Source organism: Lithohypha guttulata (genome assembly GCF_036872675.1).
Source record: "Lithohypha guttulata strain CCFEE 5908 chromosome Unknown scaffold_2, whole genome shotgun sequence".
Lineage (NCBI taxonomy): Eukaryota > Fungi > Ascomycota > Eurotiomycetes > Chaetothyriales > Trichomeriaceae > Lithohypha > Lithohypha guttulata.
Genome location: NW_027042751.1, coordinates 2,271,234 through 2,295,476, shown reverse-complemented (window position 1 = coordinate 2,295,476; position 24,243 = coordinate 2,271,234). Strand labels below are relative to the sequence as shown.

The 24,243-nt window shown below is 49.5% G+C and overlaps 9 protein-coding genes across 9 annotated transcripts; 6 read left to right on the top strand and 3 right to left on the bottom strand.

Moving 5' to 3' along the window:
- Positions 1–135: 135 nt before the first annotated feature.
- HHF1_1 (Histone H4) lies at positions 136–629 on the top strand (the record flags this gene model as incomplete). Its single annotated transcript, XM_064897299.1, has 3 exons — positions 136–145; positions 279–331; positions 381–629. 3 exons carry the CDS (start codon positions 136–138, stop codon positions 627–629), a joined length of 312 nt encoding a protein of 103 aa, XP_064756249.1.
- Positions 630–1,232: 603 nt separating this feature from the next.
- On the top strand, positions 1,233–5,264 carry LTR64_002934 (uncharacterized protein; the record flags this gene model as incomplete). Its single annotated transcript, XM_064897298.1, has 1 exon — positions 1,233–5,264. The coding sequence occupies one exon, from the start codon at positions 1,233–1,235 to the stop codon at positions 5,262–5,264; it is 4,032 nt and encodes a 1,343-aa protein (XP_064756248.1).
- A 154-nt stretch (positions 5,265–5,418) lies between these two features.
- LTR64_002933 (uncharacterized protein) lies at positions 5,419–6,994 on the bottom strand (the record flags this gene model as incomplete). Its single annotated transcript, XM_064897297.1, has 2 exons — positions 5,419–6,695; positions 6,742–6,994. 2 exons carry the CDS (start codon positions 6,992–6,994, stop codon positions 5,419–5,421), a joined length of 1,530 nt encoding a protein of 509 aa, XP_064756247.1.
- A 452-nt stretch (positions 6,995–7,446) lies between these two features.
- CDC37 (hsp90 co-chaperone Cdc37) lies at positions 7,447–9,018 on the bottom strand (the record flags this gene model as incomplete). Its single annotated transcript, XM_064897296.1, has 1 exon — positions 7,447–9,018. One exon carries the CDS (start codon positions 9,016–9,018, stop codon positions 7,447–7,449), a length of 1,572 nt encoding a protein of 523 aa, XP_064756246.1.
- Positions 9,019–9,513: 495 nt separating this feature from the next.
- MDL1 (ATP-binding cassette permease mdl1) lies at positions 9,514–12,014 on the top strand (the record flags this gene model as incomplete). Its single annotated transcript, XM_064897295.1, has 2 exons — positions 9,514–9,536; positions 9,566–12,014. The coding sequence occupies 2 exons, from the start codon at positions 9,514–9,516 to the stop codon at positions 12,012–12,014; spliced, it is 2,472 nt and encodes an 823-aa protein (XP_064756245.1).
- Positions 12,015–12,579: 565 nt separating this feature from the next.
- On the top strand, positions 12,580–16,694 carry SSN2 (mediator of RNA polymerase II transcription subunit 13; the record flags this gene model as incomplete). The annotated part of the gene is made up of 2 exons (XM_064897294.1): positions 12,580–12,610; positions 12,658–16,694. 2 exons carry the CDS (start codon positions 12,580–12,582, stop codon positions 16,692–16,694), a joined length of 4,068 nt encoding a protein of 1,355 aa, XP_064756244.1.
- A 1,118-nt stretch (positions 16,695–17,812) lies between these two features.
- SIT1 (ferrioxamine B transporter) lies at positions 17,813–19,621 on the top strand (the record flags this gene model as incomplete). The annotated part of the gene is made up of 2 exons (XM_064897293.1): positions 17,813–18,497; positions 18,522–19,621. 2 exons carry the CDS (start codon positions 17,813–17,815, stop codon positions 19,619–19,621), a joined length of 1,785 nt encoding a protein of 594 aa, XP_064756243.1.
- Positions 19,622–20,617: 996 nt separating this feature from the next.
- Positions 20,618–21,253, top strand: LTR64_002928 (uncharacterized protein; the record flags this gene model as incomplete). Its single annotated transcript, XM_064897292.1, has 1 exon — positions 20,618–21,253. The coding sequence occupies one exon, from the start codon at positions 20,618–20,620 to the stop codon at positions 21,251–21,253; it is 636 nt and encodes a 211-aa protein (XP_064756242.1).
- Positions 21,254–22,784: 1,531 nt separating this feature from the next.
- On the bottom strand, positions 22,785–23,356 carry LTR64_002927 (uncharacterized protein; the record flags this gene model as incomplete). Its single annotated transcript, XM_064897291.1, has 3 exons — positions 22,785–23,100; positions 23,149–23,244; positions 23,328–23,356. 3 exons carry the CDS (start codon positions 23,354–23,356, stop codon positions 22,785–22,787), a joined length of 441 nt encoding a protein of 146 aa, XP_064756241.1.
- Positions 23,357–24,243: the final 887 nt, after the last annotated feature.

Below are 24,243 nucleotides of genomic sequence, written 5' to 3'. Positions count from 1 at the left end.
ACTTCTCACTTCCGCGTTTCTCCTTCTTCTACTTCCACGCTTTCCACCCACGCATTCTATCACGAACTCCATCACGTTCATCGCAACTTATCTATTTCTCCACACTAGTCACTTCTATCACATCAATCTATCACAATGACAGGACGTAAGTCAACACTCTCCCACCACCGCGTTATCGTTCAAACGCGAGACCTTGCCGTCGCGTCACCCAACGCGTCTTCGGCAATCTGTTTTGGCTCCTTCATTTCTGCTCAATTGCATACTGACATATACAACAGGAGGTAAGGGTGGCAAGGGCCTTGGAAAGGGTGGTGCTAAGCGACACCGAAAGGTAAACATTATTGTCATGGCTCATTCAGACACGTACTAATATGTCCCAGATTCTTCGCGACAACATCCAGGGTATCACGAAGCCAGCTATTCGACGTCTTGCTCGACGTGGCGGTGTCAAGCGTATCTCAGCCATGATCTACGAGGAGACACGAGGTGTTCTCAAATCCTTCCTCGAATCAGTCATCCGTGACGCAGTCACTTATACCGAACACGCCAAAAGAAAGACAGTCACATCGCTCGATGTCGTATACGCTTTAAAGAGACAAGGCAGAACTCTGTACGGCTTTGGTGGTTAAGCAGTTCTACATTTTCGACGGCAAGACTTTTGAAAGTCTAAAACATAGGCCTTATTCTTTGCAACCATACGACGAGAAAGAACACGTCGATGGAGATTATGTTATCACGATACGAGGGTGCTTTGCGGTGAATGATTGAACGAACTTTTTTGCAATGCTTGCAGTTTTGTACAGACAGAACAACAGTGGACGGGTTGCTCATTCATGTTCACGAAATGGGATATGTTTCGCGAAAGCCTATTAGGCGTAGCAATTAGGCACAGACATCCAATAAATTTCATTTGCTACACGATTTTGCTTTCTAGATTTCTTGGTCAACCAGTAGTCACATAATGCGTGTATTCGTCGGATGATGAGTTTCAGATTGAAGGAGGCCTGGTAGTGGCGATTATTGATCACATTCGTGGGCGAGCAGGCACCACCGTTTCCAGGCTATTTCCTGGCGAGTTCCGCCTTATGTAGCTGAAACCCGCCTACAATTAACAGAGACGATCTTAAAAGCGATATCGCAAACGTTTGGGACAGACTGGAGTTGAAATGGTCTTCAAAATATGAGCATTACGTTATCGTGTGCAGCGCACTTCTGAGCAGCACCCAATTAATATGTGGCACCATCACCAACGCCGCGGGCCTTATACACGTGGTGGGCACCTACGAGCGGCTCACCACCTCACTCAGCTCTACAACGATGCGAAAGTATCCTATGAAAACACCTTGGGCCAAAGGAATACGTCAACAAACATTGACGATGACCTTGAGGTAATACAGTTGAGAAAAGACTTTCAAGAGCAGCAAGACCGGCTCTTGGCATGGGGTGTATACTGGGCTGACAAGCAGTCCGGCGGACAATCTGTGAAAGGGAAGGAGGCTGGCTTCGAGCTCAATATCGATGAGAAAGTCGACCAAGCTGGTCTGGGTGAGGTGGTAGCCAGCATTATGGAGACTATACGATCCACCCTCGCGCAAAGTGGCCAGCTACAACATCCGGAACGATGGAAGGAAAATCACGGACCACCTACAGGTGCAGGGGGTGCCTGGGGCGCATTCAAGAGCAGTCTGCTGAAAGAGAAGCTTGCAGCATCTTCTCCTCGACCTGATCTGGAGAAGTATAAGGATTACGAGTTGACTACTGGTCGGAACTTGCTGGAAAAGTTAAGGAATAGTATTGACTTACTGTACGACTTGGATGAAAACCAGCAGGACCCGGTCAGTTCACAAAAGCTTTCTGCAGAAGAACCCATACATGCTCAAACGCAAGCAGACTCTATAAGTGGACCTCCATCCCTGCCCAGAACTGTCAGCGTTGATGAGGCCTTCAGTGCAAAAGAGCTGGCTCAGCTCTCACACCAACTCCTCAGTCATCCACTCTACATCGATTTCTCGAGACTAGAGGCCATGCACGATCCCAATGCTGCAGCAGAGCCACCAAGCTACGAAGAAGCCAAAGAGAATACACAACCCATCCAGCCAAAGGCGGTGTATTTCTTCCCAGGTATGCAGACCCATGTTCTGGTTGATGTTGCTCGAGCTAGGAGTTATCCTGTCATTTCAGAAGCCATGTCCGTTCACGATCCTTTCAGGAGTGCGCATGAAGTAGCACAGCTAGTCTCCGGAAAGGGACTACTGACCTGGGACGGCCATCTCAAACTCCTCGGCTTCACCCTGGCTCACGGGAATTCGAGGTTCGGTCTGGTATACGCTCTGCCTGCACCAAGCGATCCAACCGCACTTCAAGCTGGACAGACTTTGACTACCAGTATTCAGGCCACGCTCGAGCACGAAACTTCGTTCCCTCCTCTCGAGAACAAGTTCAGACTTGCTTACAACATCGGGTTAGCTGTCACAAGCTATCTTGCCCATGGTCACTGCCATGGTTATGTTAGAAGCTCAAACATCGTATTCCTGCGAGAGAATGATAATCCCAGACTAGGAAAGACATTGAGATGTCCCTACTTATTGCAACCTGTGCAGAAGCTTGTTGGTGAATCAAATATTAACCTTCCTCTATCCCAGATCATCTATCATCATGCTGATGCTGGTGAAGTAGGGTATGGTACGGTCCCAGCATACGATGTCTTCAGTGTAGGCCTGCTGCTGCTGGAAATTGGTCTGTGGCGACCCCTAGCAAGTTTCTGGAAACCGAAATACGACCTTGCTCTGTTTCATGAGAGATTGCGAAAATACTACATTCCCAAGCTAGCATCCAAATGCGGCACCCGATATATGAAGCTCGTACAGGCATGTTTTAATGCACCGGATCAACTACAGGACAGACCTTCGCCTGTTGATGCAGCAGAATATTTGCTGGAGATTGTCGAAGAGCTTGGCAGATGTTGTGCTATCGATGAAGCAGGTGCCCCATCAGAGCTTGATATAGAAGTGTTTGAGTCATTGATTGAATCTCAGCGCGTTGATTATCCTCAATCATCAAAATCGCAGACAGCAGCACAACCACATATAGCCTCAACGGCCGCATTAACGAGTATGGTTGATCCAACACAGCCGTCAGTCAAAAAATCCCAAGCCTCAAGTAAGGTGAAGCAGAAGACAGCGGATAGTTTGAAAAAATGGCCTAATATGGACATCCCACAAGACCATCTGGAGACCTGGAACAATATGCTGATGCCACGACTAAGCAAGATGTTAAAGAATTGTCTCAAGGACTCGATGGAGTCATGCAGTGTTAGTCTGATGATGATCGGCAGTACTCCCGAGAAGGCGAAGACAACGATATGTGTACAATGCAGAGACACTGCCCGTGTTCGAGAAACACTTTGTAGTCGCTTCAAGCCGAAGAGTGGATGGGGTCTAGTAGTATGTCCTGGCGATGTCAGGAGGAGTGGACAAGTTCGACGTGCTACAAAACGAGGCTCAAATGCACGAAGATCAGGTGCTGACACTGATACCGTTGATAACAGCGCAGAGAAGCCTAGGGAGCAGCTCTATCAACCCTGGCCTGGATGTGGTGCCAGTATTGGTGCTTGGACAAACGAACAGCATTTGCCACCTGTCTCTTTTGGTGGAACTATCATTGTGGATGGAGAACCGTATGGTATGACTGTGCATCACATGCTTGATGACCCAGATGATGTTGATCGACATAACCAACAAGCTAGCCCAGAGGCACCAACGCGATCCATCGCACCTAGGACAACCACTCAGGTTGCTGAATATGGCCATAGTCTTACGCTCAGGGCATCGGAAGAGGAACTGCCAGATGTTACAGATGAGCTTGAAATTTACAATGATGACGAAATGGCAGATACTTCGGATGAAGACGAGCTATCTGACACCGAAAGCGACACTTCGACTATCAAACCAGATTACATGGTAATGGACGAAGAAGGCTCCGAATTCTTCATCATGGATGATAGTGACGACGAAGACGATGGACCTCCTGATCTTGAGGATGAAGCTGGGCACTCTTCTGAAGAATCGGACGAAGAGCTCTCTGAAACAGGTAGCATCGGCGATACACCCTCGGTACACGCAGGCCGGCTTGACGATGAAGACTTTTGCATCACACAGCCAGCCTGGGACGATGTGCCTGAAAACTTTTTTAGCGACGACCCAGAGTACCGAGACGAGGAACACCTCTTGTCGCACTCCTTTGGATACGTTCATGCGTCAAGTGGTCTGAAACGCATTACCAAGAACAACCTGAAGCACGAGGTCGACTGGGCATTGATCAAGGTCAACGACTCAAGACTGAACCATGCTCTTAACCCTGAGGCCCCAGTACTGCCGGGACGGAAGTCCTCAACGACGGCTAGAAGAAGGAAGAGGGGGTCGAACAAGCCGTCAAGTGCTCCGTTCACAGAGCCACCTCTTGCTGGAGTGACGCCAATGATCGAGCTCCCTCGACTTCAAGTCACTTGTACAGGCCGAACAAGCGGTCGTCAAGTCGGTAAAATCAGTCCAGCACTATCGCTGCTCAAATTACCAGGTCGTCGGACTTTCAGCGCATCTTTTACTGTAGAAGGTGGCATGGGCCTCCCAGGCGATTCAGGTGCATGGGTTTATTCCGAAGAGAAGCGAGAACTGTGTGGTCACATTCTCGCCTGGTCTGACGCCTTGAATATTGCCTATATCGCCCCCATGGAAGTGTTGTTCGAGGACCTCAAAGTACGGCTAGCCGCAAAGGAAATCAGACTGCCAGCGCAGCATACCGAGATGACCACTCAAGAATCCACCACTACTACCTCCAATCTTCACGCCAAATCCACAGTCATCAATCGACCAAAACTTCCCCCCTCTCTAACCCAACAACAACAACAACAACACCCTAATCCAAACCTAACCAGCAAAATCGCCAGCCTCCAAATCAACACCACCACCACCTCCGCCCTCACAGACGCCCGAGAACGCGCCCGCACAACCAGTCGACCCTCCTCCAAATCATCTCACAGGGATGAAGCTAGCCCAATGAGTGCCGGGAGCGCGAGCGCGAGGAGATCGAGAGCCGAGACTGTACCGAAAACGCAGAGTCCGACGCAGTTACCTACGCCGCCTTTAGGCGGGGATACGAAGTATGCGAGGAAGGATATTTATGAGTTTAGTGGGATGGGGGGTGTTGAGGAGGGGAAGAAGGGGAGGGGGTTGGTGGTTGTGGCGGCGAAGGCTGTGCCGGGTTAGAAGCTATGGGTCGTTGGGTAGTGAAGGGGAAGGTGCTTTGGTGGTTGGATTGGATTTAGGTTCTGCTGCATGAAGTATATGTAGAGATATGATGTAGAAACTTGAGACTCGTTCTTTCAATTAATCTGTTCTGGTCTATTAACGTACAGCTGTTTCATCCTGTAGCTGCTACATTGCGGTACCTCGACGCTAATGAACCATACTTGGCCTGCCAACTGAAGAAGTAGATCATAGCTGCAAGAGGCTGCCCGACGAACACAAAATTAATCCAAAATATACAGTTTCCAAGGACTTTGCCAGCAACAGTTTTGCTCCTGCCTAACGGCTCCGTCATCTGTATCAATGGTAACTGTAGGACCATGCCTAAAAACGCCACGCCTAGCAACGAGTGTGTAGGTACACCTACTGCCAGTTCGTGCAGAAAGCCTGAAAAGACAAAGACTGCTGTTGAGGCACTAGAGTGTGACCAGCCACGGCCTACAAGAGGCGAATAGACGTGTCGTCGCATGAAGTGGTAGACGGGTTTGTTCCAGGTAGACCAATAATTACGCAAGCAGGTACTGTTCCACCAATCGCCGTAGAATTTACGGTCACCGAATCGTAGGAGTTCAGCCAGCATGTTGAGGAAGGATTGAAAGAGAGCGAAGAATCCGGCTAGCCAGATTATCAGAGATATGGTTGACAATTTCATCAGCCGCTCAAGAATAGAGGGGTAATCTAGGACGACCATCTTGTCGAGGCTGTTGTGGAGGACAGGAACCGCATACTGAGCGCATGTAATCCACATGAACACAGACAGTGCAACGGCTTCGCCTAGACGTTTTCCGACGTAAAGCCAGCGAATCCTGTCGGTTCGAGGATAGGCTGGTTGGTAGACAAGAGTCGGGGCCCACCAGAAATAGGTCAAGTTTCGCAAGGTGATGTTGTTCGGATATGAACATGACCGGTATATATCAGGTAGAGCAACTGATGAGGGTGATGGATGCAACATAGCGTGACGAAGGTCGCGATTTGTGAAGGCGTAGGAGCAAGTTTTGAGCCACACCACGATTGCGTGCATTTCTGATATTGTGCCTATACCCGGATTCTCAATGGCATAGAAGACGACGAGTGTAGTGATGGCCAGTGCCAGTGTCGCGTTCAAAGCATGACCAAAGGCAATCCAGCGCCATGTGCTTCGAAAAGCTCGTCTCTCTTGCTCGGTTTCTGGAGCGTTAAATCCAGCATCACTCTTTTTACGCAGACCCATCGCTCTCTTTGCGTGGTCCATGGCCACTCTTTCGATCATATACGCGGCAAGTAGATGACATGGTGTTACAGCGTACAAGAACAGTCCAATTCGTAGGTCCACGTTCTTGATATTCGACTTCACGGAGATCAGCAGTCCATACTTGCGAGCATTCTCGATGACCAGGCGAAGGTTCATGACAACTATCAGTGTCAGCTCATTAGCCACATCATGCAACAAGAGACGTACTAATGGTCAAGACCATAAGATTTCTGAATCCAAGGAAACTGGGAACCTCCTGCGAGTCGTGACTGAGCACTGAGGGACGAACAGCTCTATGCAGAGCCTCGACATGCTTGTACTTGCTGCGAAACTTGGAAGCCTTTTTCTGCGAGTCCATTGTGCCATTGACTTGAACATTTGTGTCCTGCTTTGGCAAGCTCGTCGTTCCTGCTTCGTCGACATTCCTCGCCTGTGTGGTAGCGAGGTAGAAAGAAGTCATTGTTGCGCTCCACTTCGAGTGCAGTCTCTCAACCAGGAGAAGCAGCAGGAGCAGTCAAAGCTTGCAGCAAGCAGAGAACGGAAGGAACAAACATTCTGTGCATGCCTCCCGAAACAAGGACTTGACCTACGAACATGTTAAGAAGGCGCATGCGTAAGAAATGTCGTGGATAGTTGAGCTCGCTGCCCGAATTGGCTGGGGTTGCTCCACGAGACATTCGTGTTGAGCCAGTCCCGGGCCACAAACTCGTGCATACAGATACCCTGCAGGTGGGAACTCGTCAACGTCTTTTTGCTGCATATCTAGAGGGAGCTGACAGACTGGTGTAGCCGATCTAAGGGCAAGGTACCAGTCGACGGCATGGTGTTCAAATAATGTTCACTGTCGAGTGTATGCAAGACAGGATGCCAATATGCTCGCATATAGTGGGGTATCATCTACGGACAAGCACTCTAATCAATATCGTAGGCACTCGATTGCTCGACAGCCGCAACGGGCTCTGTAAATCCTGGCTGAACAGGTTCTCCCGTCGCCTTCTTTTGTCGCTCTTCCTCCTCGATCTCGCGGAGCCTCTGTTGTCCTTCCTCGTTGGTAGCATCGATGACACCTTCCTGTAAGCTCAACATGCCACCCTCACCAAGTTTCTCGACCACTTGCTCGGCTTCGTCTATAGCCATTTTGCCTAAAACATCGTTGATTTTATCTAAGCTGCCCGTCTCTAGAGCTCTTTGCAGACCAGGCGGAAATGTGTCGAAGATCTTTCTGGCCTCTATTTCAACTGGATCAGTCGAGTTTGGCTGGGGCACATTGATGTGAATTTCTGTCCCAGGTTCAACAGCGTGCAGTTGAATCTGCTCAACGCCTCCTTTCTCCTCCACTTCTTGTTCTTGCCTCTTTAGCTCAGCTGTTCTGGCCTGGATACGAGCGTATGTGTCGTTCACGTCATCCACAAAAAGCTTATGAGCCTTATGGCCCTTGGTGGTGACTCGCTTGAAGAAGACCCCGACACCATCCTTGCCGAGCTGTTGACAATACTGAACAAGTAGTGCCTGGTGAACGCATTGCTTCGCGTAGGTTGCTTTTCCTTTCATCTGAGCACTAAAGGCTTCTCCAAGGAGGCTGTCGTGCGTCTTTTGGTTCATGATTTCGTCGTAGTTCTTACCAATGTATTGTAGAGATGCCTGAAAGTCACCAATCTTGATCTGAGAAAATCCTTTGGCTGTAGGAGTGAGTTCTAGGTTGCTGTCGTCATCCAGGTCGTGCTGTTCAATGAGGTTGTCATCTTCAACGTCGGCCTCAGCGCCAGATGAGACTTGACTGTCCGAACGGGTTGGGACGCTTCTCTGGTTTGAGGCCAGTCCAGCTTTGGGATTCAAGAGTTCGGGATCTTTCGTCGTCTTCGGTGCAGCTGGCTCCTTCGGTTTCGGTTTGTTGACAGACGAATAATTTACGCCGTCGTGTAGTTGGTCACTTGTAATCCGCGAGCCCTCTTCCTTCTCCAACTGCGCAAGTTTGGTCAACAGTTCCTGCTGTAGATTTTGCACCTTGGTCAGATGACCTCGTACGCCATCTATATAGTCCTTGAATCTGTCTGGAGACTTTTTCTCGTCAACCTCCTTCTTGACCTGATCGATCAAGCTTGCCATCATCTTGGAGTAGGTAGGTTGTGGCTCCTTTTGGTGGGTGTAAACTCCTTCTGGTGGTTTTGGTGGTTCGTCCTTTGCAGGATCGGCTGCGCTTTCAAGCATGGACTGAAGGACAAGCTGGTCCGGGTCTTTCGATTTAGCTTCCTCCTGGTGTGAGCTGAGAGCATCGAGCAGGGCATTGATACGCTCGAGGAGGCCATCATTGATGAGTCGTTCGTACTTCAGAGTATCGATTTCTCGTCTGCGCTCGAATCTGTGCTGGTGTATCTGGTTCTGCTTCGCTCGAATGAATGATCTTTTGTCCACGTTCGGATGGACCTCGATATCTGAATCGTCTGAGAGCTCAAGAGCGTCCCACTTGCTATAATCGACTGGCATAGTTGCAATAAGACTTCGTCTGCTGACTGCCTGCCTCAGAAGAAGGAAGAGCCTCTAGGTGGTTCTTTCTGGATGCGTCGTAGACTTAATAAAACAACGTAGTTGACCTGGCTAGGTATTGTGTGTTATATTGAGTAGGGTTTGCAACTGTCCAACAAATCAGTATCTCTTTGCTCATTCATAGATTTCTATTGACCTTTTGGAACTTCATCGAATGCATGCACTGTATTTAGCCAGGCTCAAAAAGGTTGTGACGCAGCGCAGGAAGAGGGGCAGTCTAGGGGCTTTTAGCGCCTGATAGATCCGAGACGAGCTGAGCTTCATAGGGCTTGCAGGGCCCACAAGACACTCATCATCCAAATAATATTACTTGATGACGCCTCCAACTCTGTTAGAGATCCTGGTGGATCAGATCGTGCTGCGAGCAACATTCACTTGTCTATGAGTTAAAATCCCTCCATCGTCCCAGGCACGCGCAAACCGTTGAGCTGGACAATGGGGCCAATAGTCGATGAAAGGTAGGACTCTGAACATCTCACTGACGCAGCGACCTCCCTGGCTACACGATGCGCAGCTCCCTGCTGCTCGGAGCTCGAAGCCTGAGATCGTTGGCGAAACCGCAACAGCAGGACCAAAATGTGTTATTCTCCTTATATAACTCCGCGCCTCGACACTCAAGGATAGAGCCACCAGTCTGTGCCCACATTGTTGTTTCGCGCCCACTACAAACGTCAAGACGTGAGCTGTCCACATCAGCAATACCACCTTCTTCCGCGCGCCCGTTGAGCCAGCTCCAGTTCCAGCGACCTCAAGTACTACAGCAGCTCAGATTTCTCTCCTCCACTCCAGCCAAGTCCGAAACGCCGACGCCTGTGATCAAGTCAGAGCGAAAGCAACCTAAACAGGAGGATAATGACGATGACGAGGAGGAATCATTCCAGAGGAGCGAGAAAGCGAATCAGGCGTCTCAGGTCAATCTCAGTGCTCGCTTGTCCAAAGAGGGCTCTGCTAATTCAGGAGGTGCTGGTTTCGGCGAGGTCTGGCGGCTGATCAAAATTGCTCGACCAGAAGCAAAGATCCTAGGCATTGCCTTCGTCTTTCTGCTCATCTCCTCCTCAATCACCATGTCCATTCCTTTCTCTATCGGCAAGATCCTCGATATCGCCACCCAAGGTGGACAGAAGACCGAAGATCTGCAGTCAGACGAGGGTTCTCCCATGTTATTTGGCTTCTCTATTGGAACTTTCTATCTGGCCCTCGGTAGTGTACTGGCTGTTGGCGCGGCAGCAAATTACGGGCGAATTATTATTTTAAGGATTGTTGGAGAGAGAATTGTTGCTCGCTTGCGTTCCAAGCTCTTCCGCCAGACTTTCGTGCAAAATGCCGAGTTTTTCGACGCCAATCGAGTTGGTGACCTTATCTCCCGCTTGAGCTCTGATACCATTATTGTCGGTAAATCAATCACTCAGAACCTGTCCGATGGTCTCAGGGCGTTCGTCAGTGGAGCCGCCGGATTCAGTCTTATGGCTTGGGTTTCGGTCAAGCTGACTGGCGTCCTAGCTTTGATGTTTCCGCCTGTCGCGGTAGCAGCATTCCTGTACGGTCGCGCCATCAGAAATCTCAGCCGCAGGATCCAGAAGAATTTAGGTACTCTCACTAAGATCGCCGAAGAACGTCTCGGCAATGTTCGCACGTCGCAGGCGTTTGCTGGTGAGATCTTGGAAGTTCACAGGTACAATACTCAAGTACGAAAAATATTCGATCTTGGCAAGAAAGAATCATTGATCAGTGCCACTTTCTTCTCGTCAACAGGCTTCATGGGCAACATGACTATTCTGGCCTTGTTGTACATTGGAGGCGGAATGGTTTCTCACGGCACCATCACTATAGGCGAGCTGACCTCTTTCTTAATGTACACAGCATACGCAGGCTCCTCCCTCTTCGGCCTGTCGTCCTTCTATTCTGAACTGATGAAGGGTGTTGGAGCTGCCTCCAGGCTCTTCGAGCTGCAGGACCGTCAGCCCACAATCTCACCAACGGCAGGCAAGCCCGTGACTTCAGCTCGTGGAACTATTCGCTTTGAGAATGTCTCGTTTGCCTACCCCACTCGTCCTGCAGTTTCTATTTTCAAGAACCTGGATTTTGAAATTCCCCAAGGGTCGAATGTTGCCGTGGTAGGTCCAAGTGGTGGCGGCAAGAGCACGATCGCTTCACTGCTTCTACGCTTCTACGGTCCCACTGAAGGGAAGATCCTGATCGCTGGCGAAGACGTGTCGACCTTGAATGTGAAGCAACTACGACGGAGAATTGGTGTCGTGTCACAAGAGCCTGTACTATTTTCAGGCACAATTGCAGAAAACATCGCCTATGGAAGACCTCACGCCACGAGGTCCGAGATCTTGCGTGCTGCAAGACGTGCCAACTGTTCGTTTATCGGTGATTTCCCTGATGGCTTAGATACTCCTGTTGGAGCTAGAGGAACGCAACTCTCTGGTGGTCAGAAGCAGCGAATTGCCATCGCCCGAGCTTTGGTCAAGGAACCAGACATCCTGATCTTGGACGAAGCTACCTCTGCTCTCGATGCAGAATCCGAGACTCTAGTCAATCAAGCGCTGACAACATTGCTACGAGGCAGTAACACAACAATATCGATAGCTCACCGCTTGTCGACTATTAAAAGATCAGATACGATCATATGTTTGGGTAGTGATGGTCGTGTTGCTGAGATGGGCAGCTACAAAGAATTGAGCAGCAAAAAGGACGGTGCCTTCTCCAAACTTATGGAATGGCAGATGAGTGGCGGTGATTCCACCAACGAGCGGTCTCACGCTGCACAAGCACGAAATAATCCCACTCCCACGGAAACAGAAGAAATCGAATACATGCTACATTCAGGAGAAGGTGAGCATGATGACGTTCGCGAAGGTGATGAGGAAATACAAGGCTCAAAGATCCAAGAAACAGTGACAGAAGCTGTAGAGCAGAAAAAGAAATAAAGATCGATCTTGCTGATACCTTGACGTTATTGGAATATAGCAACTTGTAGAGTTTAGCATAAAAGCATTAGCTAGTGCGACGCAATCGTACAAATTCTCGCCTCATCAATTTTTCAGTTCGTAGCTCAGATGTCCTTCAACCTTCATGCTGTCAACTAGCGGGATGTGATGTTCGTGTCTAGGTTGATGCACAAGGCTTTCGCGCCTGTAGTGACTATCGGATAGCTGGCACAAGTTGTCTTCAGGAAAGTTTCCCACCTAGCGATGATCACGTGAGCATGTCAGGTCCAGGCTACCTATTTCGTGGAAGCTCCCTCCTCTTTAGATTCATCGAATCTTTGCTCATCTAGTAATACTGCCAACCAAATCACAGCGGGACTCGAGCCTGATACCAATAGTCACCTGCTCGTTACCACTTGCTAAACTCAGTGTTTCCGAAGAAAGAGCGATTCAGCACGATGAGGATACTGAGCATCGATTCCAGATCACTTGCTGATATCCTCACACCTACTGGTATTTGCTTCATCTTTATCAGACTCGAACCTAATGGTTGAGATGACACTCCATGGCTTCCCTGGCGATTTGCCGACAAACACGTATGTGCTGCATGACTTTTCAGCAATAGCGTACATAGTATGTACAGGAAGTGCACCTGCAACGTCCGACCAAAACAGTAATGTCCAGGACAGCGGGGCGCGAAACCATACACTACCTCGACTCAGAAACGCGGAGCAGCAATTTCGACAAGCGTCGATTTTGACTAGTCTTGATGTTGAGAGGCTCGAACTGTTTACCTTTTACAAGAAGGTCGATATAGTGAAAGACCAGAAGACTATACTTACCAAGTTCACTAACATTTGCAAGCTCAACAATTGTGTTATTGCTTCCAAAAACGCGTGTCAGGTCATGGATCTTTTGAAGCCCGATATGTTTCACGTGTACAGACTGTTCACATCTGCGATAATATCAAGCCTGCACCTGAGCACAGCACACGAGCACAAGATGGTCAAGGTCAACTCTCAAATATACCTGCTTCCTGCTCGTAGTGATCCAAGTCTGGAATGGAATCCACTCGAGCACGAGCAGACACGATGGATCCTGCAAAAGCTAGACTTACACGTTATTGCTAGTGGGCACCTGGTTCTGGTTGTTAGACATTCCAAATGGCCGTCGTTGATAGCTATGCCTGACCTTATTAATCCAATCGCTTCACCGCTTGATCATTCCAAAGGTACTAGTCTGTACTTGGTGCCGACTGGACAGCTAGCAATGTATCGGGGTATGTGGTCAGCTTCCGTGACGCCAGAACAGGAACACTTCATGGCACGTAGCGGCAGTGATAGCTCTGTGTGGAAGAAGCGATGGCTTGAGATTGCAAGAGATTGGCTGAGCGACAAGACTGAGCATACCACGCATCTTCAAGCGGGCACCATATGGCTTGAAGTAGACATTCCTGTCTTGCAGTCGGACGACGAGAACCATACAACAAAGGACTTTGTCTGGAAGACCGTACATTGGCCAGCAGCTTTGAGCTATGCTTTTTGCAAGTCACTCCAAGCCACAGGGAAGCACGAAACTGATACAACGGATCCTTTCAAGATTGCAAGGGACTGGTTTCTGCAGGGAGCTGCAGACGCTGTGCAAACTCGTCACCATGACCATATCGTCGACTTCCACGCACAGACGGATGAACATTTCTTTGACGATGAGCCCCCTTTCGGAAGTCCTCAACAATCCATGAGTCTGCCTATGCAGAATTTTGCACCAACAGTATATCCTACCCCGCCAGAAGCTTTCAACACTCAACCTACTCCTGGTATGTCTATCGACGGTGGAGTGCAAACACCCGCTTCGAATCTTCAGCCACCTATGAACCACAACTTTTCGTCGCCATTCACAATGATGACCGACACTGGACTTGCAGGTGGCAACGAACAGGCCATCTCAAATTTTTTACAGCACAATGAGGACGATGATCTTTTTGACGATTTGGATGAAGCAGGGTTAGGAGACAACACGTTCGCTGACGAGCCCGACTGGGATTTCTTCAATCAGGAAGCAGTGCAGCCCGAGAGGAGAGACAGCCATGTGCAGGTTGCTAACTCTTCGAATAACGACGAAGAACTTGAGCAGAAAAACGATCAGGTTGAAGATGTTGGCATGGACGCAATCCGCCTTTCGGAGAAAAGCACCAGTCATGAGGCAGATAAGATCAGCAGCGTCCCTTCGCAGGAGCAGTCTCATACCAATTTATCTGTACCAGCACATTCCCCATTACCTCTGTACGAGCCGCCGCTAATGAGGGATACTACTTCTCCCAACCTTGAAGTCAAGGACGAGGTGTTTGATCCTAGGCTAAGCACCACAAGGCCGAACGACTACGTGCCTTCAGGCAAAAGGAGAAGGTCCAGCGTATATGACATCGATGCTCAGTATGACACAACGCGTGACCAGAAATACGGTACACATGGAAAATTCTGCTTTGAGCCAACGAGGTATGCAGGCACAAGGCCAGCAGCCATAGTAAGGTCGGTGCCTCGACGACCTTCCAGCTCGGTGTCCTCAACCTCCTCCCTCTCAGACGACAACCTGCTTGACTCCAAGGCAAATCTTGCACCAACGCACCCATGGACTCACTACGAGCCGGTTCGGTCAGCCATGCCTGAAGAAAGTAGCGGCAGAGAGCCTCACGACGCTATCGACCACGATGCCGAGATCCACGCACTTCTGGATCTGATAGGTACAGCATCTGGACTGGAACCGTTTCTCACACGAGTTCAGACACAGACCAGCATTCAACAGATAAAGGAGACTGATCCTGAACGGTTCTCAATGGTTCTTCAGATGCTGACTGAGCAATTAGCTCTGTCTACCATTTTCAGGGGTCATCAAGACTTGCGTGTTCCTGGCGTGGGTCGTCCACTGACTTTAGATATCACGATGAATGATGCTGGAGTCAATACTACTCTCGTAGCCTCGTCACTGGCTGACTTGGCATCACTACAGCACCCGAGTGTCCCTGCAAGGGTGGAGTCCAGGATTACATCGCTAAAGCCTACCAAACTTCGATTCATGCAAGCGAACAGCGAGATTATTGCCAAAAGCCCCATTTTAGGCTATTGGGAGACCTTAAGCCTTCAGCCGCTGAATGGCAGTAAGGAAGTGATGGCCGTCTGCTTGCATCCGGAAAGTGACGGCTACCGACTCGGTTGTGAGTCCTTTCTGCAACGCATGACCGAGACGTGGGATTCCTGTAACCTAGGCCAGCATCGCAAGATGATGTTGGAAGGCCTATCTGATACAGGGACAATCGCGTGGAAGGCTTTGCCAGATCTACACACCCTTTGCCAGAAGATTGGCAACGGTCTTGCGGATGATGTATATGATGACTGCACTGTTATATATGTCGTCGTCCCAGAGGATGACCTCTCTCTGTGCTTCCAGCTGTGCGATGCCTTTGTGGAGCTATTCGAAACTCTAGAATTGTCCAGGCAATCTGATGGCGGAGATATTACGCTACAGCTTGTTCCGAGTTCTTTCATCGTGGGCTGTGACACAATATCCGTGCCGAGCGAGGCCCAGTTCGTCGACCTTGCTATAGAAGTCTATCACAGGGTACCGCCCACTGAGCACGTTTCAAACACTGCCTCCTGGGCACCAGCATTTGTCTTAGAAGAACCCATACCTCTGCACCTACAATTTGATCTGAGTTCGAAAAGTGTATCACCTTTGGAGAAGCATGGGAAATGCTGTCATCTTGCGTATTGCCTTACTTTGGACACAAGATGGCTTATAGCCACTTGGTCGGACAGTATTGGTAGCATTGCGATGTCGATGTCCTACAGCCTCTCAGAGGACAAGGAGAATGCTACTACACGTTCAGATGTATTCCGACATATCTGCGAGACGTCAGCAGCTCTAATGAATGATCAGCGAGGGACGTGGTGGTTTGTGATTGCCAAGGTTGGTATGTATGAGATGAGTGAACTCCAAGATTGGTCTACTGTTCTGGTTCCATTTTTAGAGGAGCAGAAGTTACTGGGCAGGACCATGTTACTTAGTGCCGACCTGCAGCCTCGTCTTGCATTCAGCAGTTCGGCTCTGCTGGCGAGACAATCTCAAAATCAGACAGCAGCTGGACAAAACACGTTGGGCACACCTGTTTCGACTCCCCAGGCAACGAGCACAACTTCGCCAGAGCAAACGATACCTGCCACCCCCACAAGCGCTTCAGCAGCAGTGTTCGCCGCGAGCGCGCAAACACCACCAGATACGAACATGGAAGCAGGAAACGACAACGACATTTTTCTCAGTGATCCTACAGAAGACAGCTGGATGATGATATTGCCGTTTGGTCTGAACCCATCCTATCTCAACGTTGAAGTTCGGCCATCGCTAAACACCGGCTTCCTTCTCAAGAAGACAATTTCTGAGGACAAAACAGAGGTACAAATGGCACTACTTAGTGTTGACTTAATCTTGATACCTCGCAATCAACCCTCGAGCACCGCTCTATTGCCCCAAGAGCGTGAACAATTACTAGAAGAGGTACTACTGCAATATCGGGGACTTCATACCTTGGCTGTTGCGAGGAACTTCATCGAACCAAGCAATACATGCGCACCATGGCATATAGCGTCAGCCTACAAAAGTGCCAAGGTCTTGGATATGCTGGTCTGAAGCTCGACGGTCGTGTAGTTGGTAGTCTAACATGAAAGACGTGGGGTTTGAGGCTCAAGCGGCGGAGGCACGCACGAATATCTGGGCGTGTCTGGCTTGGTTATAGATCTCGCTAAGGCTGCGTTCGGAATCACCGATGAGGGTCCGCTCATTTCCCTTCGATATTTTGGTGATGCCTAGTGTTCTCTACCATCTCTACTATCAACTCGTTGACAGACTCCGGTAGCTCCTGCCGCAGAGGCTTTTGTCTTGTGCGTGAATTGATATCATCTTCCACGGTAGCATCCAGCAAAGGTGCTTTCCACTTACTGTTAAGTGACTGTCAAGCTCCATTTGTTAAACTACGCTGCTTGGTTGGCATTAATAAACTCCGCTCTCAGTGAGCACCCTCAACGGAAGGTTCCGAACGCAGCATTGGCCTAAACACAAGCCGTTAGTACCGAGATCAGCTCGGGATACAATACTACTGTACATGCTCCACGTACCGGGCTCGAGACTATGTGCGAGTAGGAATACTACTTGCTTCACCAGCGTAGACGACAAATTCATTGCTGTGACAGCAGCGGCGCGATGGTCTTTCCTAAAGGATTCAAAAAAGAAAGTACTCGTACTCGTGCACGGTGGAAATCTGCACCCGCTAACGTACTCCGTGATCACAACCCATGAGAATCTTGAGTCAAGGACTGTTAGAACCAATGACTACGACTTTGGCAGCTACAGTGGATGAAAGTGGAAATGGAGTTTGTTTTAGCGTGGCAGAACGTGTGCCCAGCTCGCTTAAAGTGTCTTGGATGACGTCCATTTTTCATCTAATCTGATCGAGCCTTTGGAGCTTTTCTTCTGTGCGTATCTGATTAATTGTGATAATCGCGCGGATTAAAGTATATTTTCTCTCTCTTCTTGTAATTCCTTGAGTTTCCGGTTGGGAATTCTAATTTGTGGTTGACACGTGCGTTGTGTTAAGCCTCGTGGTCTGGCGAGGTCAGCGATCCTGTCAAATATACGACAGACGGAGTGCCGTCAAATTTTTGATTGTTGTGCCAGATCTGGCTATTCTTGTCGCTCGACTGACCGATTGACTGGTTTGTGGTGAATAAACTGTCGGAGGCATTTCGACAATGGCTAGCGCAAACCACAACAGCATGGCCCATATGGGCGACAAGGAGCAGTACACTCGACAACCTGGGAGCTCATTTGATCGACCCAGCTCGAATGACAAGACACTCTACGATCATGATGTCTCGAGACGTGTCTCAATCGCTGACACCAAGCCGCCTGGTGTTATCCGAGTCGAAGCTATTGCTCAGCATATGACCACGGTCGATCGCGTCTGGATATTCTTTGGAGTGTTTATCATTGCATTCGCGTATGCTCTGGACGGCTCAACTCGGTATACCTACCAGTCGTATGCCACAAGCGGGTTTGGCCTGCATTCCCTTCTCGCAACCATCAACACTGTACGAACGGTAATAGCAGCCGCCGCACAACCCACTGCTGCTAAAATTGCCGATGTTTTTGGTCGTTTTGAACTGGTGATGGTCAGTGTGATCTTCTATGTGCTTGGTACGATCATAGAGGCAGGTTCCAGCGGTCTGTCGGCGTTTTGCGCAGGTGCTGTGTTCTATCAGATCGGATACACATGCATTATCCTCCTGGTGGAGGTAATTGTGGCCGACTTGACCTCGATGCGTACTCGTGTGTTTTACTCCTATATACCTGCAACACCCTTTATCATCATTACCTGGGTAAGCGGCAATGTCACATCATCGGTGCTGGGTGTAACCACATGGCGGTGGGGCATTGGTATGTGGTGCATCATCTATACAGTCTGTGCCTTACCACTGCTCAGTGCACTGTGGTACACTGGTTTCAAAGCTCGAAGAGCAGGTGCTCTGGACTCGTATAAATCACCATTTCAGCAACTGGGGTTCAGCCGACTCTGTGTTGAGCTCTTCCACAAATTGGACGTTGTCGGAATACTCCTAATTATTATCCTTTTTGGCTTCATTTTGACACCTCTCACGCTTGCTGGGTCAGGCCAAGGCTGGAGGTCAGCTCACGTCATCGCCCCGTTGGTCATAGGAGTCCTGGCTATTCCAGCTTTTGTCTTGTGGGAGCTGAAGGGAGCCAGATATCCGCTCGTACCATTTTACCTGCTCAAGGACAGAGGTGTATGGGCAGCCCTTGGTATCGCGTGTTTCCTCAACTTCCCTTGGTACATGCAAGGCGATTACCTATACACGGTTCTAGTCGTGTCGTTCGATTTCAGCATCGCGACGGCCACTCGGATCTTGTCTTTCTACTCTTTCTTCTCGGTCATAAGCGGACTGATTGTCTCTGGTCTGATATGGTGGACTCGACGCCTCAAGCCGTTCATCGTTGCAGGCACATGTCTTTTTATGGTTGCCTTTGGGCTACTCATTCACTTCAGAGGAGGAACGAATGGATCCAGTCAATCGGGGATTATCGGAGCTCAGGTCCTACTTGGTTTGGCAGGAGGCATGTTTCCGTATCCTGCCCAGGCTTCGATTCAGGCTGCCACGAAACATGAGCATGTCGCTATTGTCACAGGACTCTACCTTGCCACCTATTCTATTGGGTCAGCACTTGGATCAGCAGTGTCCGGGGCCATATGGACTCAAGGCTTGTATGCGCGGTTGGAGTCAGATTTGGCATTCCAGAGCAATTCGACGTTGGCGTCAGCAGTTTATGCTTCACCTTTGACGGTGGTACCTTTCAACTACCCTGTCGGTACTCCTGAGAGAACTGCCATTATTGGGTCGTATCAGCATATGCAAAGGATTCTTTGCATCGTGGGAATCTGCTTATGTGTACCGTTGATCGTGTTCGCTGTGTTGTTGAGAAACCCCAAGTTGAGTGACCAACAGAGCCAACCGGAGGCTGAGGAGGGTCACGTAGCTCGTTGAGCTCGTCGTGTGGTGTGATGGTTTAGTAGCACGTACCAAGCGCGAGAGGCGTGAGGCAGAGTGGCGGCAAGTAATAATACCAGAATGCTGTATTATATTGGTGGTCAACATATAGATAGGATAACCAACCCGAAGGAACGATTTTGTGATTTTACTTCCAGCTTGGAATCTTGTGAGAAATAAATTGCCGTGCTAACACGGTAGGATTTTAGAGGATTTGGGTCACACGCTTCTTCCCTCACCTTTCGATATTTGGCCTCAGGCACTCATCGCCCGCCACTAATCGGCCGACTACGTTTCACCTCCCAAAATGGCAGTCACAGCCCCTGTGGATCATTCTCCTGCGGCTTGCCTTCAGGCTTCAGAACGCGGAGATCGCAAGACAAGTTGCGACAACTGTCTGCTCAGCCTCCCTGTTAGTTTCTGCTTCGTGTTCGTGCCACTCGTTTCGGGGAACCATTTACAGCATAAACACCACTCTTTCAGAACGGCTGGCTCGTCCTGTATTGCTGCAGCCTATACTATCTGGCGACGCTCCTTCGAAGACCTTGGTGGTACACTGCTGGGAGAGTACCGACGTTCGTTGAAAACAGCCTCGATTGCTACACGCGCACCGTGCCAGTGATTACCCTCACTCAGACTCTACAGTGCTTTCTTGAGGTCAATTTGAGCACTTACAATGTCGGACCTCATCAACGATGTGAAGGTAAACCACTCTCTTTGATTTGGAAGGCTATTTAGCTAATCAGGCTGAAGAATGTTGGCTCTACGTTTACCTCATGGGACTCTTGCATGGCGCACAGCTACTGCAAGTGGCCTGTGATCGCTGGAATCGCCATCGGCTCCTTGATCGTTCTCTCGATCCTCTGGTGCATTTTCTCCTGCCTGTGCTGCGGCGTCAGTCTCATGACAGCCTGCGGGCAATGTCTAACGTGTGGAGGGTGTTGCGGCGCTTGCAGAGGGGGACGTCGACGTAAAGACCCAGCATATCACCCTATGCCACCAACTCCCACTCCTTACCAGGGCTACCAACCTCATTTCCAACCTATGATGTACAACGGCCCGCAGTTCGCGACATTTGACGCAGGCAATAAGAGAAGCGCACCTATACACGAAGATTCGTTACCCGCCATGCCGAGCTGGGATAACGCACAAACGCGCAGGGTACAAGATACTCCATCACAGCCTAGAGGTTCGGAGGTGGAGATGGAGCATATGTTACCCCAGTCGCCAATTCGTGAATACCACAATTCAGATCTAGGAACTCAAAGACCAAACCGGCCAGAAGGGCCGAACAACAACTACTACAACAACGAGCCACTTTCTCCCGCACCAACATATGCAACCACTGCTCCTATGGCTGGTGCTTTCTCAAATCAACAGCATGATCGATTCTCCCCAAGACTACAGCACCACGACAATCCTTTCGACACGGGAATACCCTCGAATAATGCGCCCTATCCGTCCTCGCGCGAGAGCGTGCAGTTCGCCGCTCAACGGAGCATGTCGCCTCACATGGCGCCATACAATCCATATAATTCACCTTCTTACGACCAACCACAAGCTGGCAGACCGCCTACTTTGCTGCAGGTTGGTAGGAAACCTGTAGCTGGTTCTTACAGGGAAGTCTGATTGCGATCATTGAGTATATATGAATGCTATATTTTCAAGTCTGAAAAACCTGCTCTGACTAAAGTTCAATCTGCTCATTTCTGCCTTGCGCTATGTACTTACACCACCAAGTTGGCGGACCTGATCGCAAGTTGGTTGTACTGGACCAAACTACTGATCTTCGAATCGCACAAGCAGATAGTCTCCAAGCTAACAGGTCCTCTACATGTGAATATGATTAAAATCAATGGCCGATATCACTTCTTCTCTACTGACATACGAGGAGTATGGCGTCTCCAGCCTCGAAGCGATGGGACAGGATGCAGCGGTAGTAGTTTCCAAGATTTTGCTTTTCTGAAAGGACTCATGAAGGATGGATTCAAGCGCTTCTTCACATTCGGAGAGCGAGGGTTTACCTCCTTGTTCAGACCACGATTGTACAACGACTCCCAACGAAGACCTCCTCTCCTCTAGTGTCGCAGTAAAAGCAAAAGCAAAAGCAAAAGCAAAAGCAAAACCAACGACACACACACACATCCTCACGATAACATCGATAACAAGTCACCAGAACAACCCTCCCATATCCAAACCCCAACCACTTCTTCAACCACAAAGCACAACCCATACCCTCCGCCCACTCCAACCTCAACTCACGAACTCTTCTTCTTCCCACCATTTCAAGAAAACTCATCAACAAAAACCACCTGGCTCTTATCGTCCCTACCCAAGTACGCAAAACGCGCCATCTCGGCAGTCTGCCAGAGGATCAAGCACGTGTACAAACAAAGCAAGACCATCACACGAGTGTGGTCTAAGAAAACTTCAACGTCTGCGCAGTCGGGTAAGGGTAAGGAATCAGAAGAGGGACTATCGAGTCGTGTTGGGAGCGAAAGAGATCCTCCGTTTTGTCCGAAGGGTTGGATGGATGATTCGGGGGAGTGGAAGTGGAGTGAGGAGCATAGTATGTTTTTGCGCGAGTTTATGACTAGATAGACAGGCGGAATGTATCTAGGGATTAGGGATGTAGGTCGGGTGAGGTAACGAGCAAGAAGATTAGCGGGATATTTAGTGAGACGGATTTTGGATAGACAGGTGTATATGTTTGTGCATGCAGAACCGCATGATCGGGTGGACACAGAAAACCGATATGAGCTTCCCAGTTTGTGAGCAGCCTTATGGCGGTTAAAGTATGAAGTTTCGAGGCCGCGCACTGCGCTAGTGGTGTCGACATAAGAAGTGAAGTTTAAGAAGCCATGTAACACAACGTAACACAAGGCCGTGGGCAAAATTCGCAAAAGTCTGGTCAGTAGCAACCTCTGTGGCGTTCAACACAAGTCATTGTACTAATAGAGCCGTGCTCAAGACAGAAGACCATAGCATCACCGACTCCTCTCTCCATTCGTGATATGGAGTATCCAATTAGGTTATTTGTTATCGTCAAAAGAGCTCGGGAAGAGCTCAAGTATTAATGATACATCGTGATCCGTTATGCTGCTCGTATGGCTAGCCGTCCTCCACTCTCCTCGGGTCCTACCCGTCTGGGTTTAACCACTCAGTGCTTGGCTGGTGGCGGACCGGCTGGTGGCGCATATTGATTATTGTTGTACACATTTTGAGGTGCCTGCATCTCAACATCGTTTCTCTGACCACCAAAATAACTCTGGTTTGCACCATTCTGGTTCTGTCCATAATAACCACCATCAGGATACTGATTCTGGGTCTGATTGTATTGCGGTGGAGCTGACTGGTAGTTTGACTGAGGATTGTAGCTTTGACCATTGAGCTTGCCTCCAGGTAGTTTAGACGTCCACCCCGTCATGTACAATGGAGTACGTCCGGCCTTGCGGCGTCGGCGCTGGGAGATGCAACTGCGGCGAAGGTCAGCCGAGTACCGCTGAAGAGAGGAGGAAACTTACGCCATAAGGAAAAAGAAGAGGATCGCAGCGACCAGTATCACAACCAGAGCCACCCATCGGCCATAGCGACTCCAATTGCTGCAATACACGTAGCGCCTGGACAAAGGTTAGATTCCAGATCAACGAAAATGTAAGGGGATCCTGGACTGGAACGCAGCGATAGAGTTCGACAAACTAACCTGGTGTATCTGTTATAGCACGTAGCCATTGTCTGTGATCAGAGGTGGTACCGTGGGGATGTGGGAGAAACTTCGGAGCTGATTGCGGAAATACAGTAAAGTTGTCGTGGAGGTATCGAAGGATATCGCTTATGCTTCCCTTCGAAGGCGTTCAGTAGGATTGTCTGTGCGTGCGCGTGGTATAGCGATGTATAACTCTGTTGAACGTACGATATTGAATCCAATTGTGTAAAGTTGGAAAGGATCAAGCTTGAAGACAGGAAATTCGATGATGACTTAACTATGCCTTCGACCTGGGGGAAGGCGCAGCTTGGTCGAAACCTAATTCGTACGTTCCATGGAATAAGGCAGTGGCCATGACGGCATTACCCAAACTGCCAAGCTCTGCTATGATGCGTCGTTGACAACACTGGTTTCTAGGCATTGTCGAATTTTGCGCTTGATCCGTCGACACAGTTGCGGCGTGCCACTACACAAGACCATGCTCGTGTAAGTGCGACACTTGGGTAGGAGCACAAACGTGTGCGTGGCTTGACGTTCTGTCTCTCTGCTTCCATGTGATTTTGATTGTGGACCTGCAGAGTGGAGGTTACTGCCCCTTGAGATCGGTTGATCATGGTCCGCGTTCGTACTAGCACTTGCACACTAGCAGTACGTACTAATGTCGGACCTTGGCGAACGTCGCTCAGCGAGATCGATGAGGCCTGGGGGAGAGCTGCAGATCTCATCGAGGTCGGAGAGTGGCTATGCAGTGCCTGCTCCGCCATCATCACAAGACGTATATTTGACGCTATCAAAATGCAATAGTCGGAGAAATAGTGAATTACAGGCACGTGACAGAATCGACGCTCGCCTCAGAGGTCTTTCTCCGCTCGATCAGGCTTGGCACAACGGTGAACACCATCCAGGTACTCAG